Source organism: Cibotium barometz, chromosome 40 (genome assembly GCF_041138505.1).
Source record: "Cibotium barometz isolate CiBa-2024 chromosome 40, ASM4113850v1, whole genome shotgun sequence".
NCBI classification, from domain to species: Eukaryota; Viridiplantae; Streptophyta; class Polypodiopsida; order Cyatheales; family Cibotiaceae; genus Cibotium; species Cibotium barometz.
In genome coordinates this window covers 28,922,497-28,936,849 of record NC_141085.1, presented here as the reverse complement: position 1 = coordinate 28,936,849, position 14,353 = coordinate 28,922,497, and the positions used below count along the sequence as shown (strand labels likewise).

Genomic DNA, 14,353 nt, shown 5'->3' with positions numbered 1-14,353 from the left:
TTGGAATTGAGTTTGCATTGCCGCTATCTTGGTCTACATCTCCTGCTGCCATTGGGAGAGAATTGGTTCGCCTTGGTTCATCGCCATGGCAAGAGATGGAACTTGGTCGCGTTGTTGTAGCTTTTGGAGACGCGACTTGGTGAGAATCATCACTGGAAGAGTGAGTTGAGGTCATTGTGGAATAAGGTCGGGGTGAGGCTATGAAGGGAGGTGCAACAATATACCACTTGGTGTATTGTGGGAGATTGGCAGGGACCGTGGTGGGCTGGGACACTGGGGTACTGGAGAGGGTGTGGGTGTTCGAGGAGAATAGTCATGTGTTAGATCACGCACTGTAAAAGCTGCAAGTGGCACCTCTGGATAAACACTGATCTCATGGAAGAGGATACGACAAACTGGAATGGAGAGGCCCATGTACGAGTAGTACTGTAACTGAAGGGCAATTGTAACATGGAAATCTTAACTATCTTAAACCCTGACTAAACACCTACATGAACATGGCATAGTAATAGCAAAGATAAAGAAGAGAGAAAGAGAGAGATTCTGCCCAGTACACCACACTAGGGGCTAGAAGATGGGCTTACCCCCCCTCCCCCCTTTAAGGTTAGATTACCAAAAAGGAGTTTGCTTCAATACAACCTTGCAGGTGCCCAGGGATTCCCCTCTAGCATGCACCTGAATCTTTCAGTACAAAATAATGAAATCAAATGAAAAACAGTTGCCTGGCTATATCCCGACAATACAGAACAATCTGCAACCAATAACGCGACCTTTGATCAGACCAGAGATGCGTTTCCCACTAAAAGCACATGGAGGACAGCTATGGACAGCCCATAACATTCCCACATCAGCCCGGGATAGCCAGATATGTGCGTATCCAACCTTGTAGGTCTGTAAGATGAAATCGACCAGCTCCCAAGGGCTGTACCAGCAGTCCACCAGCCTTAGTAACACACAGGCAAAGTCCCACTGTAGTACCCCGTGTCGGCCATCCCTTATGCCCCTGAAAAAGCAACGGACCTGCCACCTGGTGCATGCAAAAATAGTCGAACAGTGTTGTCCATGGGGCCGAGGATGCCTAGGCACCCTGTGGACGCGTGTGCGTGTTTTAATCTAATAGGTGGTCTACATGTGTTTTGCAGGTGGTAAGTGCTTTCCAAAACTTAATTTGCAGCTTTATGTTTTCATTATGGGTGCAGGTTCACATTCATTAATAAGTGAGCGGACAACTTATAAGATGTACACATTCAAGGGGACTATTTTAGTACACATGGTGGCCCCACACGATGAGAGATTGGACACTTTATGGGGCCCTGGAGGAAGGCGCCTCGTTCTGGCTTGCCCTCCAAGCCAAGTTGGCTATTCTGTGCAAGAGGGATCTGATTCTAGGAGAAGGGGCTGTTGTTGGAGTAGAAAAAGCAGGAGCATGCACAGAAAAGCTGGTCGACTGCTCCTATAGGTGCCAGGTGGTTGGTTGATGCTCCAACAGGTGCTAGATGTTTGGTCAACTGCTCCTATAGGTGCCAAGCGGTTGGTTGACCGCTCCAATAGGTGCCAGGTGTGTGATCGACTGCTCCTACAAGTGCCAGGTGGCTAATCTCAGGCATTGTCCAAGCAAACAAAACAAGTCATCCAAAAATAAAATTAAGGACATGCACACACATGAATGCAACTAAACGAGAAGAAACACCCATCTGTTGAGTTGTATCAATAAGGTAAAATGTTCAGGGATCGAAAATCCTTCCGGAACCCTCCCAAAACATAAATACAAAGTGAACACCAGGATAGTTAGTCCTAGGAAAACACACCATGTCAGGCTCCATATGCCATACATGTACTGTCATGTGAGGCTCCATAGGCCATACATGTACTGTCATGTCATGTCGGGCTCCATATGCCACACATGCACAGTAGGAAATAGAAGCAATGAGGGGTTTTGTGACAAGTATCGCTGTAGAAGGAAAGGTTCTCTTCATATTTGAGAGAAACGGGAAAACAGAAATAGAAATTTCCAGGAGGGTGGAAACGGAAATGGAAGCACCATGTCAGCAAGCAGAGGGAGTGGAGGGGCTGAAATTTCATCGTTGTTTGCCCACACATGTGATCAAATTATGACATGAGTTTAAAGGTTTAAGAGAATAGAAGGGGAACACTCATGTTATTTTGGGTGAAAAAACTCTGAAAAATGCCCAGTGTAGTGGGAAAACGGCAGCCTGAAACGTTTCCCATGTTGGTTGAAACGTTAGAGCCAGACGTTTTGGGGTTATTGATACATTTTGGTGACGGAAACATGTTTTGTATCCCTACCTATCCTGAAAGGCGTTTTGGTCCTCTAGATTAGCTGTTTCTGCCCGTTTCGCGTAACTATGGTTCTCTTAGTCTTCTATAACTGGTTTTTGCTTTTCTAGCTTCTCAAACTTCTTATGCTTAGTTTAGGAGAGAACCAGAATCAAGAGGGCACACCCATAAAGCATGCTTTCTATGCTATAGGACTATATGCATGGTGACCTTGATACACTACGCACCTTACTACTCATCAATAAATTCAATTCACAAGATTATTAGAAGTCCTACAACTTGGGGTGATTTGGCCATGGAGAACTTCCATATAATTTGAAAGATGCATAGATGCCATTGAGATCACCCAAACATATGGACAAAAGAAACTTGCAACATACCCACACAGGCTAGATTCGGGACATCATGCCATTGAGATCACCCAAACATATGGACAAAAGAAACTTGCAACATACCCACACAGGCTAGATTCGGGACATCTTGCAAGCTGCTCTAGTTGGGGAGCAGAGGCATATTGCCGATATCTAGTTCCTCAGTGATAGCTACATTGAGCTCAAGTTTGACTCTCCCTCCCTTGTGGAGAAGGTCATGTTGCAGAGCTCCGTTGCAGTACGTGGAACCCACCTGTACTTCGCCAAATGGAGGCACTGCTTCTTGCTGGATTTCACCTGCAACAGAGAGGCACAAACCTCTTGTAAGGGCTAGGGGAGGCTAGATTCTGATCTTCCAATATAGATATTGGTGTCTTTTGAAGGGTACACTAAGGCTGGTTACACAGACATATGTCTCTGAATCAAAACTTGAGCGCTCACCCCTTACAGGCAAAAAAGTGCTCTCCACTTGTTTATGAGGATGCCACCTAGTGCCTATAAAAAGGGAAAGCTTGGTCAGGCAGGGGGATTGGACATGGGATGGGTAGACAAAAAGAACTAATCAACATGAAGCTCCACTTTTGACAAGAGGGTCCTAGTGTCCCACCTTTTGATGACGGCATTTTTCTGTGTAAAGGATGCCTTGCCAAGTTACAACTTTCTGTACAGTTGGCAACACATGCGCATGCAATGGAGTGTAGCATGGCTCACTTTTATCCTAACATCACAATGGGACTGCTATGTGTGGACTGTGGAGGGAGTGCCAACAAATTTCATGAAGAACTCAGAATTTCAAGCGCTGGGAATCAGCCCGTCCGACGGGCGAGGATTTATCTGTACCACATTTATCCTCAGCCTATTAACATGGGTTTGTCATCTATATAAAACTTGTAGATCTTTTTTTAGGGTTATTGTGCACGGTGCAAACTGTTGTCACCTTGCTTTGCTTAATACATAAAGATCTGGTTTTTCAGGGTTATTTCGCACAATGTAGAGTTCTCTATTCAAGCAGCCCATTAGCATTTGTTAAGCTTCTTATGTCTTGGATTCTTGCAGATGGAAAAGTATCAAGAGCAGGGCCAATTGTTGGAGCCTCATTTGGAGAGCATGGTATGCCCTTTAATGGAAATCTTAAACAAACAAGCACTTGGTGACACAGGGAGCCCTAGAATGGATGTTGTCAGGAAAGTATGCAGCGTGATTCATACACTGGTGACAGTTTGTGGATACAAGACAGTGGTCAAGTTCTTTCCACATCAGGCCTCTGATTTAGAGTTTGCTGTTGCACTGTTGCAATCATGCCATGATGAAGTTGAAGAAACTAGCATCCTACGGGAGGAGAGCACTGGACAATGGGAGACAAAATGCTGTCTTCTTCTGTGGCTGTCAATATTGGTTTTGATTCCTTTTGACATAGCATCAGTAGACACATCTCTTGCTGAAACAAATCTGACAGTTTCAAGTGAGGTTCCTCCTTTGGTTGACAAAATACTTACACTGTGCAAAGACTACCTGGCAAGCCCAGGTCCCATGCGTGAAATGGCTGGAGTTCTTCTTTCACGGCTCTTAACACGCCCGGATATGCAAATCGCCCTTAAAAGGTAAGCTGAATTACTCATTCTCTATCTTCACAAAGTCGTGATGCCTTGCGCTTTAACTTGCTTATTTTGTTTAACAAGAGAATTAAAGGTTGAGTTGCCTTAGAAGGCTAGCTGCGAAGGCGAAGGTAGTGGAATGCAGCCGCCTACATGAGATAAAAGCCTCAGGAACAGTCTCCAAGAATGAAAGCTTTGGTGGCTATGTTGAGATCACATACATGATGATTTCCATCCTCCACATCAGATAAACAAGAAAGTGCTTTTTTTTTTTGGGGAAAATAGTTTTATGTACCAGTCAGACCTCTACCAGAGGCAGTACAAAGCTTTTACAAAACAAAGCACAATCTGAGGAGAGAGATCATCAGTACCAGCCTAAGTACAGTAAGCAAGACTGAAATATATATGTACATATATCAATGTGGACCATACTGGGAGCCTGCTTTTAAAGAACCAGTCCCAAGCAATCTCAGAGGGGGCACCTGTACAAGAAAGAAAACTCCACCATATGAGACCAATATCTCTTAATTTACAGCAAGAGTAAGATCAAAGCCTCCTCAAAAGAAAATAAAAACTAGAAGATGACCAACCATTAACCTGAATCAACAACTGTACATTAGACCTACAACTGAGTTTTAATTGATTGATCTCGTCACCACCCACCTTGAGCATTAGTACCACCAAAACAAACCTTGTTCCTGGACACCAGACTTCCCATATGCAAGTATATCTAGTAACACTAAACAATAGATTACTCTCAGATGCAGGACTAATATCCTTCCCCAAAAGCCAATGAGTCCATGACATTCTTTGCCCAAACAGCTCCAAAATCCATCTGCCCAGCTGGGTCCACAGGCTCTTGTTAACTAGACACCCGCAAAAAAGATGCCAAGCATCTTCAAGCCTAGTCGTGCATCTCATGCATTTACCTAAACAATTATTACCGTGGACTTGTGCGTCAGCCACACTCTTATTTAAGAATCTCACACATATGGGGGGCCAACCTATTGCAGATGTCCAAGAGTCTTGTGGAAGTATTTAAATTCAACACACTTAAATTGGGTATTGAATCTAGCATACAATCAACTATTCATCCACAAGCCGAAACTTTCGTGTCCCATACTGCAAGAAGGACCATTAATGATTGTAGACATAAGAGCATAATTAACAAACATGTTGCCCTCATGAATTTGTTTCCCTGTAACTCTGGAAGAGCGCCGAAGAGAACCAGGCGGAGGAGCAGAAGGAAGCTCACGTAACCCAGAGTCGCGAACTGTCTGATAATACCAACCAGGTACAGATCTGCTCGAACTCGCCGGAGGAGGAGCAGGGTCATCATCATTTGACTGAGAATCCTCAGTTGGAGGTGTAACAGTAACAGCGGGAGCAGGAGGAGGGGAAGGAGGTGTAGGAAGAAGAAGCTCACCACCCCCCTCTGAAGATGTAGGAGTCTCGTCGAACACCACATCACGGCTCACAACAACTTTACCGGCTTGAGGATCATAAAGACGATATGCCTTGGACACAGTGTTGTATCCGAGAAAAGTCATGCGCTGAGACTTCGAGTCCAACTTGGAGCGGTGCTCCTTAGGCACATGAACATACGCGGTGCATCCAAATATCCGGAAATGAACAACGGAGGGCTTCTCACCATGGAAAGCCTCATATGGAGTTTTGTCGGGAAGAGCAGCAGTAGGAGACCTATTCTGAATGTAGACAGCAGTGGAAGCCGCCTCAGCCCAGAAACGTCGAGGTAATGAAGAATGCTCAAGCATAGCACGGGCCATCTCCATAATGGTCCTATTCTTCCTCTCGGCAACTCCATTCTGAGATGGAGTATATGCTGTAGTAAGCTGTCTCCGAATGCCATGTGTCTTGCAATATTGCTGAAACTCCTGGGATGTAAACTCACCCCCTCCATCGGTCCTGAGAGCCTTGACCGTGTGATCGGTCTCTTTTTCCACCTCGGCTTTCCAATCACAGAAGTGATGAAAAGTCTCATCCTTGGTCTTCAGAAAGAAAACCCAAGTATATCTGGTAAAATCATCCACCATCACGAGCATGTACAACGCCTTACTCAAAGACGCGGTACTCATAGGACCACATAAGTCTGCATGAATGAGAGCAAGTGATGTCGAAGATCTGTGTGTCGCCTCCTTCGGAAAGGCGGCTCGGTGCTGCTTCCCCTGTAAACAAGAGGAACAAGGAGAAGACGGAGCCTTGATGGTTGGTAATCCATCAACCAACCCATCCTTCGAAGCTCGCTGCAGAAGCTGATAGCTCAAATGGCCAAACCGAGCATGCCAAAGAGCAGAAGAAGCACCAGAAGAAAGCAGAGCGGTCAGTTTGTAGAGACCACTATCTTGGACTCCCTGAGCCAAGAAGCTGATAGCTCAAATGGCCAAACCGAGCATGCCAAAGAGCAGAAGAAGCACCAGAAGAAAGCAGAGCGGTCAGTTTGTAGAGACCACTATCTTGGACTCCCTGAGCCAAGATGCTACCAGTCGCTTTATCACGAATGGTAATCTCATAACGAGAAAAGATCACCTCCGTACCCTGAGCTGTAAGAGCACTCACTGACAAAAGGTTAAAAGCCAAATCTGGAATATACAGAACGTCAGAGAAGTACCTCTTGTCCTCTTCAGAACGGAAGATGGGGATAGTGCCATGACCATGCACTGGCACAGAAGAAGAATCACCCAAAGTGATCTCGCCTGATCTGGCAGTGAAGTCCTCGAACCAATCTCGATGGGGTGTCATATGAGCAGTAGCACCGCTATCAACAATCCAAGACCGTGACTGAGAAGTCACAAGAGCAAGTATACGCCGAGTACCTGCTAAGAGAAGAATTCCATCATCCTTCTTGGGTTGAGACACCGCCGTTGAGGACGAGTTCTTTGCTGCTTCATCGCGCTTCTTCTTGTGACATTGGGGTGACTTGTGACCCTTCTTGCCACAATAATGACATTCAATGTCCTTATTCTTTGAAGATTTGTTGTCTTTATCCTTATCGGAATCCTTAGAGTTCTTGTCAGAACCCCCTTTACCTTTCTTTTGTTGAGACTTTCCTTTATCTCGTGCTGCCAAAGCTCCATCAGGGCCACCGGAGGTGCCAGTCCGCTCCTCAAAGCGAGACTCTATCTGCATAATGGAGGGGAGAACATCCTCCCAAGTAACTAGAACAGGACGAGGAGAAGAAACCAGAGACTGAAAGTATGCATCAAACCTCTCTGGAAGTTTGGAGAGCAGCCGAATAGCCATATCCTCTGTGGAGATGTCCTTGCCACAAACAGCAAGCTCGTCCCGGAGATCTTTCATCTTCGAGATGAAAGCAGATAAAGATGGAAACGCAGAAACTGATAAGTTCATAAGTTGCTTTTCCAATGCCAAAATCCGACGCGGAGACTTAATCTCATAGAGATCTGCAAAAGCCTTCCAAACTTCATGTGCCGCATCTGCTGTACGCACATGAGAGAGAACAGCATCCTGACAGTTCAACATCAGGAAGGAGAAAACACGTCGATCATTCGACTGCCAAATATCAATCTGTGCCTGAGTCACACCACCGGAAGCAAGGGTGGGAGGGGTGGCATTGGCTGGAGTAACAAGCCAATCCTAGAGATCCACGCCACACAAGGCCGATTTCACCTTCACCTTCCATAGGGTGTAGTTGGAACCATCCAACTTGGCAGACTCAGCAAACATATGAAGAGAAGTGAGAGCAGCCATCACAAGAGCTTGGGCTCAATCTCAAAAAATGCACAATCTCTGAAGAAAAGGTGTCCTCCACAGGTACCAAGAGTGCCACCAAAGCCTGCAACACCACAAGCCCCCTCTGCAAAGGGAAAGGACCACTGGAGAGGAAAACGCAGCAGTGAACAAGTGCTGTCCTGTAGGAAACAGGCCGCCTGCAGTCCAATCTCCAAGTGGGCAATGAAACGCTGATCTCCAAGAGCCAGACGGCTGAATCGGTGAAGCCAATCTGAAAAAAAAACGACCAGCAGAGTGCTGTCCAGAAAACGCAGCAGCAAAAGCTATGGATTTGGAAGAAAACGCAGAGGAGAAGGTGCTGAAAACAGGGCTGAATCTGGGGCAGCAGAAAGGTTGCTAAACCTAGAGCGATGATACCATGAAAGAGTGCACAGAGCGGAAGCAGAGTGGCACTAGAATGTGCTGAACAGAGAGTGCAAGAGAGAGAGATATGGAGCAAACTATGCTGAATATACTGAACCAAAACAGTCCCAAGCAAGAGACAGTGATAGTCTCATAAGTGAGGGAGCAAATAAGTACAAGACTCTATGAAAAATGAGAGGCCAACACCCACTATTTATAGTGGGGAAGAGCTGGCCGGCTGGAGCACAGAAACAGGCCGACTGGAGCTGTTGGACATGGCTCACTAGAAAAATGCCAGAATGGCTAGGAAAAATCCCAGAAAAATACTAAAAAAGGGGTGGCCAGCCCACAAGCAAGGGCCATACAAAAGGGGACCAAATGGGCACAATAAAGAGCAGAAACTGGGGATGAAAGTGCTAACAGGTAGATCACTTGGGGAAGCTACATATATTCAGTGGGCTGGCTAGGAGACTCTCTTCCCCACAAGTCCGAGGATTGTGCATATTGATATTGCCACACCCAATCACTAGATCACAAGGACCTTTTTGGAAGGGCTTAATCAATCGTGGTTTGGAGTTTTCTCAAGGACAGGTATACCTCTTCAGGTTATGGGCCTCCCCACTCTAGGGGAGGATGATGCACCATTTTTTTTTCTCTCTACAAGATGGTTGTTATTTGGAGAGATGTGATGTGCAAGGTATCACCGAGGCGCCCAGTGGTGCGTCTTGTGAGAGTGGTAGACGGAGTAGGGAAGTTCTTTTATATTGATCTTGCCTCGGAGATGATCACAAATGCTTGGAGCCTTTGGTTGTATCCTGTCAGGTACTTGCGTTGGGAACCCGATGAGTGGGTGTGGAGAGCGGTGCTACCAACCCGATGAAAAGCATGTCTTTCTTTAGTTATATTGTGGGGAATGCCAGGCATCTTGTTCTAGGACACATCCAGAGAGTCTCTATTCTTAGACTCATTAGGAGGCTTATGGTATCACACCTGACATTCAGAGGAATTTTTGGAGGAAGTTGTGGCACTCTTACAAGAGGACACATATATCCTCCTCTATTTGGCTTTCTCTTCTTGGTGGTCTTTCCACCAACTAGTGGAGATCTATTGTTCGTGTTAGCCCACCATGCCTGCGAGGTGTAGCAGCTTCAGAGATAGTTTACCATTTCTTGTGGGAGTGCAGGTGCCAGGGAAGCACAGAGGATTTGGATATCCATAGCACATCTTCTTGGAAGGATGAGGAAGGATGCTTATATTTCTTTTGGTGCTATCATTTGGCTGACGTAGTCGAGCCCATAGCTCAGGTATGAGGGGAATGTCATGGATATGGACATTATGATTAGTCAGGGAGTTGCTCAGCAGTGCCATCTTCACGACATGCCGGAGTCGGGATACGTCCTGCCAACACAGAGGTTGGATAGATTTATGAGAGTGGGTTTATGGCATCTTTTTCACTCCCCACTCATATGGGACCTTGTTGGTAGCACAAGGTACTAGACTAAGGTACCGGCACGGTTGTTTCTCGTACCGGTATGAACCTATTCGTACCATACGGTTTGTACGATACGAAACTGTACGATATCGTATAGGACGTTTTTTTCTCCCTCCCCCCCCCCCCCCCCCCAAAAAAAAAACCTTGAGAAAAAAAATCCAGATGCTAAAAAATAATATAAATCCTGCTCAACGAAGATCCCAAATGCCCGCAATACTTCGCAAATTTCGTGTCGACTCAATATTTCATATGGGGTTGCTGAGAGACCTAAAAAATTTGGCAAGGTAGACTGGTAGTGTACACTTGATTGGTAGGATGAGAGAATCTTGCTACATCCCTTGGAGATCCTTGGTATAGGTAGTCTAGATAGTCAGATCCTCAAGTTATGTATGAGGGAGAAGATTTGGACAAGGCCATTTTCATCTACAGAGGAGTCCCTAAACCTATCACCCTAGATGCATTGCCCGTATTTGTGCAAGGAAGGTCCCTTAAGCATAAACGCTACACTGGGAGACCTTTGGTATTGCATTACCCATGCAGGCTCTTTTTTGGAGACAACCGGGAGATCCATATGGGAGTGACACATCTCCATGTTCTGGTTCCTCAAGCATTGTAGACTCCTCCCCCCTGAACCTTTCCTCACATTCAAGCTAAAAAAAAACCGTATTTTATCGTACGGTGTCCCAAAATTTCATATCGTACCAAAAATTCTCGTATGGTATCGTATCGTGCACGACAACTATGGGTACCGGAGTGGTTGAGATTTCCACCTTGTTTGGTTTGAAATCTCCCTCTTCTTCTAAAAAAACCCCACTTCTATGGATTATTAACACTTTGTCCAAGTGCTAACCCATGTCATGCCTTGCATGGCCTATTCCGTATTAACCCTATTCTTTTGTTGCCAATGGATGTGTAGCCTAGCGGTATGGTTTTGTGACGAGGAAGGGGGAGGTCTGAGTTCAAACCCCCACAGGCTCCTTGATGGCATGAAGGCTGTTTGCGACTAGAATTGTATTGCCTTTGGGTGGGAGACCAAGCCCGTATTCGGGTGGGCACACAAGTTGCTACTACAAAAGGATCTACTCAAGGGAAAAAGAAAACTTCTATCCCTTAGCTGATCCATGCCAAGGATGTAATTAACTTCCCCATCCCCCTTTCCCCCCTCTAAGAGCTAACCTATCACAAACCGCTAATATTTTGGGACATGCAAGGCATGTTAATCTTGGATGAAGATGTGTTAGTCCTGGGTATGTGTACGGATCATGTGGGTCGTGGCCATATGGAGTCCAATGGCATGGCTTGATGTTTGGATCTCGGCCAGGGCCGGTAGAGATTAGTAAATATCTTACATCTTGGGTAGGGTCCAGTGAAGATCTTTGGACAATGTTTTGAGGCTAAGTGGAGATTCTTAAGAAGGTACGTTCTCGATCTCGGGTAGGGTATGGTGGAGATCTTTGGATAGTGACGGTGTGGAATTTCGGTCATGTACTAGATGGTTGGTGGTATCTAGAATTCAAGAAAGCAATTGGGTTATTCTCCAAATGCATTATGGATACATGTGTGTGTGTGTGTGTGTGACATTAGTTTTCTGTGTGACATTGTTTTCTTGCTTGGACAATGCTTGAAATTTCTATTTTTGATTGTCCATGGGGTTGCAGTGGCGTGGGCATCCTGTAGACACGTGTGTGTACACTTGTTTGGGCCTGAAGCAGTGGTCTTATGGGTTTTGTAGGTGGTAAGTGTGTATTGATCCTAATTTACAACTTTTAGTATTTTATTACTAAAGTTTATGGTTGCAGGTTCATACTTAATAAATTGAAGTTGGGCAAATTGATAAGTTATTTACATGGACTGGGCACAATTTAAAACATTTGGACAACTTATTAGATGGGTGCGCAGTTTAAGGCATGGAAATGAGGGCTTGTTAAAAGTGACTTTTGCTATTGGTGCATTTAAGAAGAGGGATGAGAAGATAAAGATTTTGTGAAGTTAGAGGGCAAAAGAAGCCAAAGATTTCATGAAGTTACTACAAATGCTCACAATCAACAGGAGCGATTTTGGTATGAGATAAATGGAATTGATCGAGGTGTAAATGATCCACGTACTAGCCCTCAGATATATGTGCCAAGACAACTAGAGAAGATGTGCATAGTATCATAAGGGCTTATCATACCTTTGTGAACCCTCACGAATGTGATAGAGTTGATCTATGAGTGACAATGGATGTAGGTTAAGTTTTGCACATATGGGGGGCACGCGACCTACGAAAATGATCAAGGTAGGAATTGAAGAGCAACAAAGATAAACTATCGGTCATATCTGGAAGTATGGGGAGCAACAAAGATAAACTATCGGTCATAGTTGGAAGTATGGGCTGCTTGCATTAGGGTAAAATCAGTAGCAAATTGGAATGGATAAAAAATGGATAGGTTTGGGGCAATACAGCATGAGTATGTGGAGACAAGCTTGGCCAAGGGTGGGCACTTTTCTAGCCTAGTATGAACACATAAGTGACTTTTACCACACTTTTAAAACTCTTGCAAAAGCTTTGCCAACTTGTGTTAGTTGAGAGGATTTATCCTATAAATGGGCCCCTAATCCCCTTATTCCTCATCATCTTCTCTATGTAGTGAAGTGTCACGTGCATCCCGCACTTGGATGCCACGTAGACATTTCTGTACAGAAGGTGCAGGACTTGGGATGGTGAACTGGTCCCATGTGAGCCCAGTCCGGGACGAGTCAGCCAGGGATCCATCTCAGTCGTCCGAGGTCAGGTGTGCATTGTCCTGCACATGAGTCCAAGGTCAGGTGTGCACTGTCCTGCACATGAAGCAGTGCCAGTCCGCGCTGTGAGTCTCCCTCTGGAATGATGTCAGATGTTCTGTGTATCTGGTTTGCAATTGGATGCCAGGCCTCTGTAGGCATGTAGGTTTGCATGTAGAGATGGGGCCAGCCCATAGGGCTACCCCAGTGAGCAGATTTTGCACTTGCACTTGTAGTGTGGGCATGGGGGAGGTGTAGAACCACCCCCAAGGGGCCAGGAGGGCCCAGGCTGTGCCCACCAGCCAAGGCATGGGCTGGAGGGGCTGTCGGCCAGCTGTACTGCTGCTGGACAGGCAGCCGACTGGGGTCAGAAACCCTAACCAGCAGGTAGGCCAGGTGTAGGGGCAGTCCCACACCTGTGCGCAGCATGCCCAGCAGCCAGGATGCTGCCCCAGAAGCATGCGCAGGCTGGACAGCAAGGTATATAGTGTGAAAACACTTTATTAATAAAACTCAGTCGTGGAGCTCCCTGAAGCCAGCCGATTGGATGCTATGAAGAGTATAAATACCCCAGCCCATAATCCATGATCTCATCTCATAATTCACCAAGTGCTCCAAGCAAACAAGGGCCAGGACAGCCAAGAACATTGCTAAAGCAAAGGGGTGAAGGACTGAAGGTCAAGGGCAGGTTTTCCAGCCAAGAAAAGGTCAAGTACTTTGTATTTGTTTTCAGATTTACATCATTCTAATAAAGCAAATACACCATCCGTGGTGGGGGCCCTACAGAGGGTAATTGGGACCCAATACTGTGTCCTCTCCATCTCCCCTTTCTCTCTCTATTTTCTGCACATCGTCTTTCAGTTTGTGCGTTAATTCCGTCGCGAAAAGAGTGCTGATTTCTGAGTTTTGAAGTACCAATCCTTCTCCGAAGCTTCCGCATATTACAGTGGTATCAGAGCTCACTTCAAGGACAAAGATTCAGCAAAGAAAACCAGAAAATTTTTTCACTCGTGTGGTTGGTTTTTAGACGCCGGTGGACTACCCCTTTCGGAGTGACTCCTGTCCCTCGAAGGACGGTTGGTTTTTAGCCTCCGGAAGCCTCCGGAAGTCTCCCACACAGATAGTGGATGGTCAGATTGCGTTCCGGAAAGGAATTGCATTTTCCCGCTATGGCGAACTTCGGCGACGAGAGAGAACCAGAACCATGGGACCAGAGTGCACCAGGCAGCCCAGCGAGGGCACCCGGCTTGAGTGTAACAGATATGTTCCAGCAGATGATGCGAGCAATCGCAGACCAGACAACCAAGTTGGATGAGGAGAAGGCGCGGATTTTGGCTCTGGAGGAGCGTTCTCGCTCTCCAGCGTTGCGTTTTCCATCTCCTCCTCCCTCTCCTTCCGTATCCCAGATACCAGATCCTCGTCACAGGGACCCTCTCGCAGGGTCACAGCCGCAGCCAAGCTCCTTGCTTGAGATGCAGATGCGCGCATTGGAGATTCGAGAACGCGAAGACGACGCCATGCGACGAGTGGAACACGAGCGTTACCTCAGAGCTTTGGACGCCAGATTCACACCGGTGGCGCCCTCGAATCATTTTCCCGAGAAAATGAATTTCAGTAAGTATAATGGTAAACTCGATCCCACTACTTTGTATTCATGGTTACATCAATTTGAAGCTTACTTTGCCGCAGTTAGGAAATCAGATATTGACAAAGTGATCTTA

At 46.1% G+C, this 14,353-nt stretch overlaps 1 protein-coding gene across 2 annotated transcripts in view; it reads left to right on the top strand.

Annotated features, from left to right (window-relative positions):
• The window catches only part of TTN1 (ARM repeat superfamily protein), a 122,562-nt gene that overhangs the window by 11,342 nt on the left and 96,867 nt on the right, over positions 1-14,353 (top strand). For both annotated transcript variants that reach the window (XM_086779485.1, XM_086779486.1), the window contains exon 2: positions 3,726-4,270. In XM_086779485.1, coding sequence (XP_086635611.1) covers positions 3,726-4,270 — 545 coding nt within the window. The remainder of the gene's footprint in view (positions 1-3,725; positions 4,271-14,353) is intronic.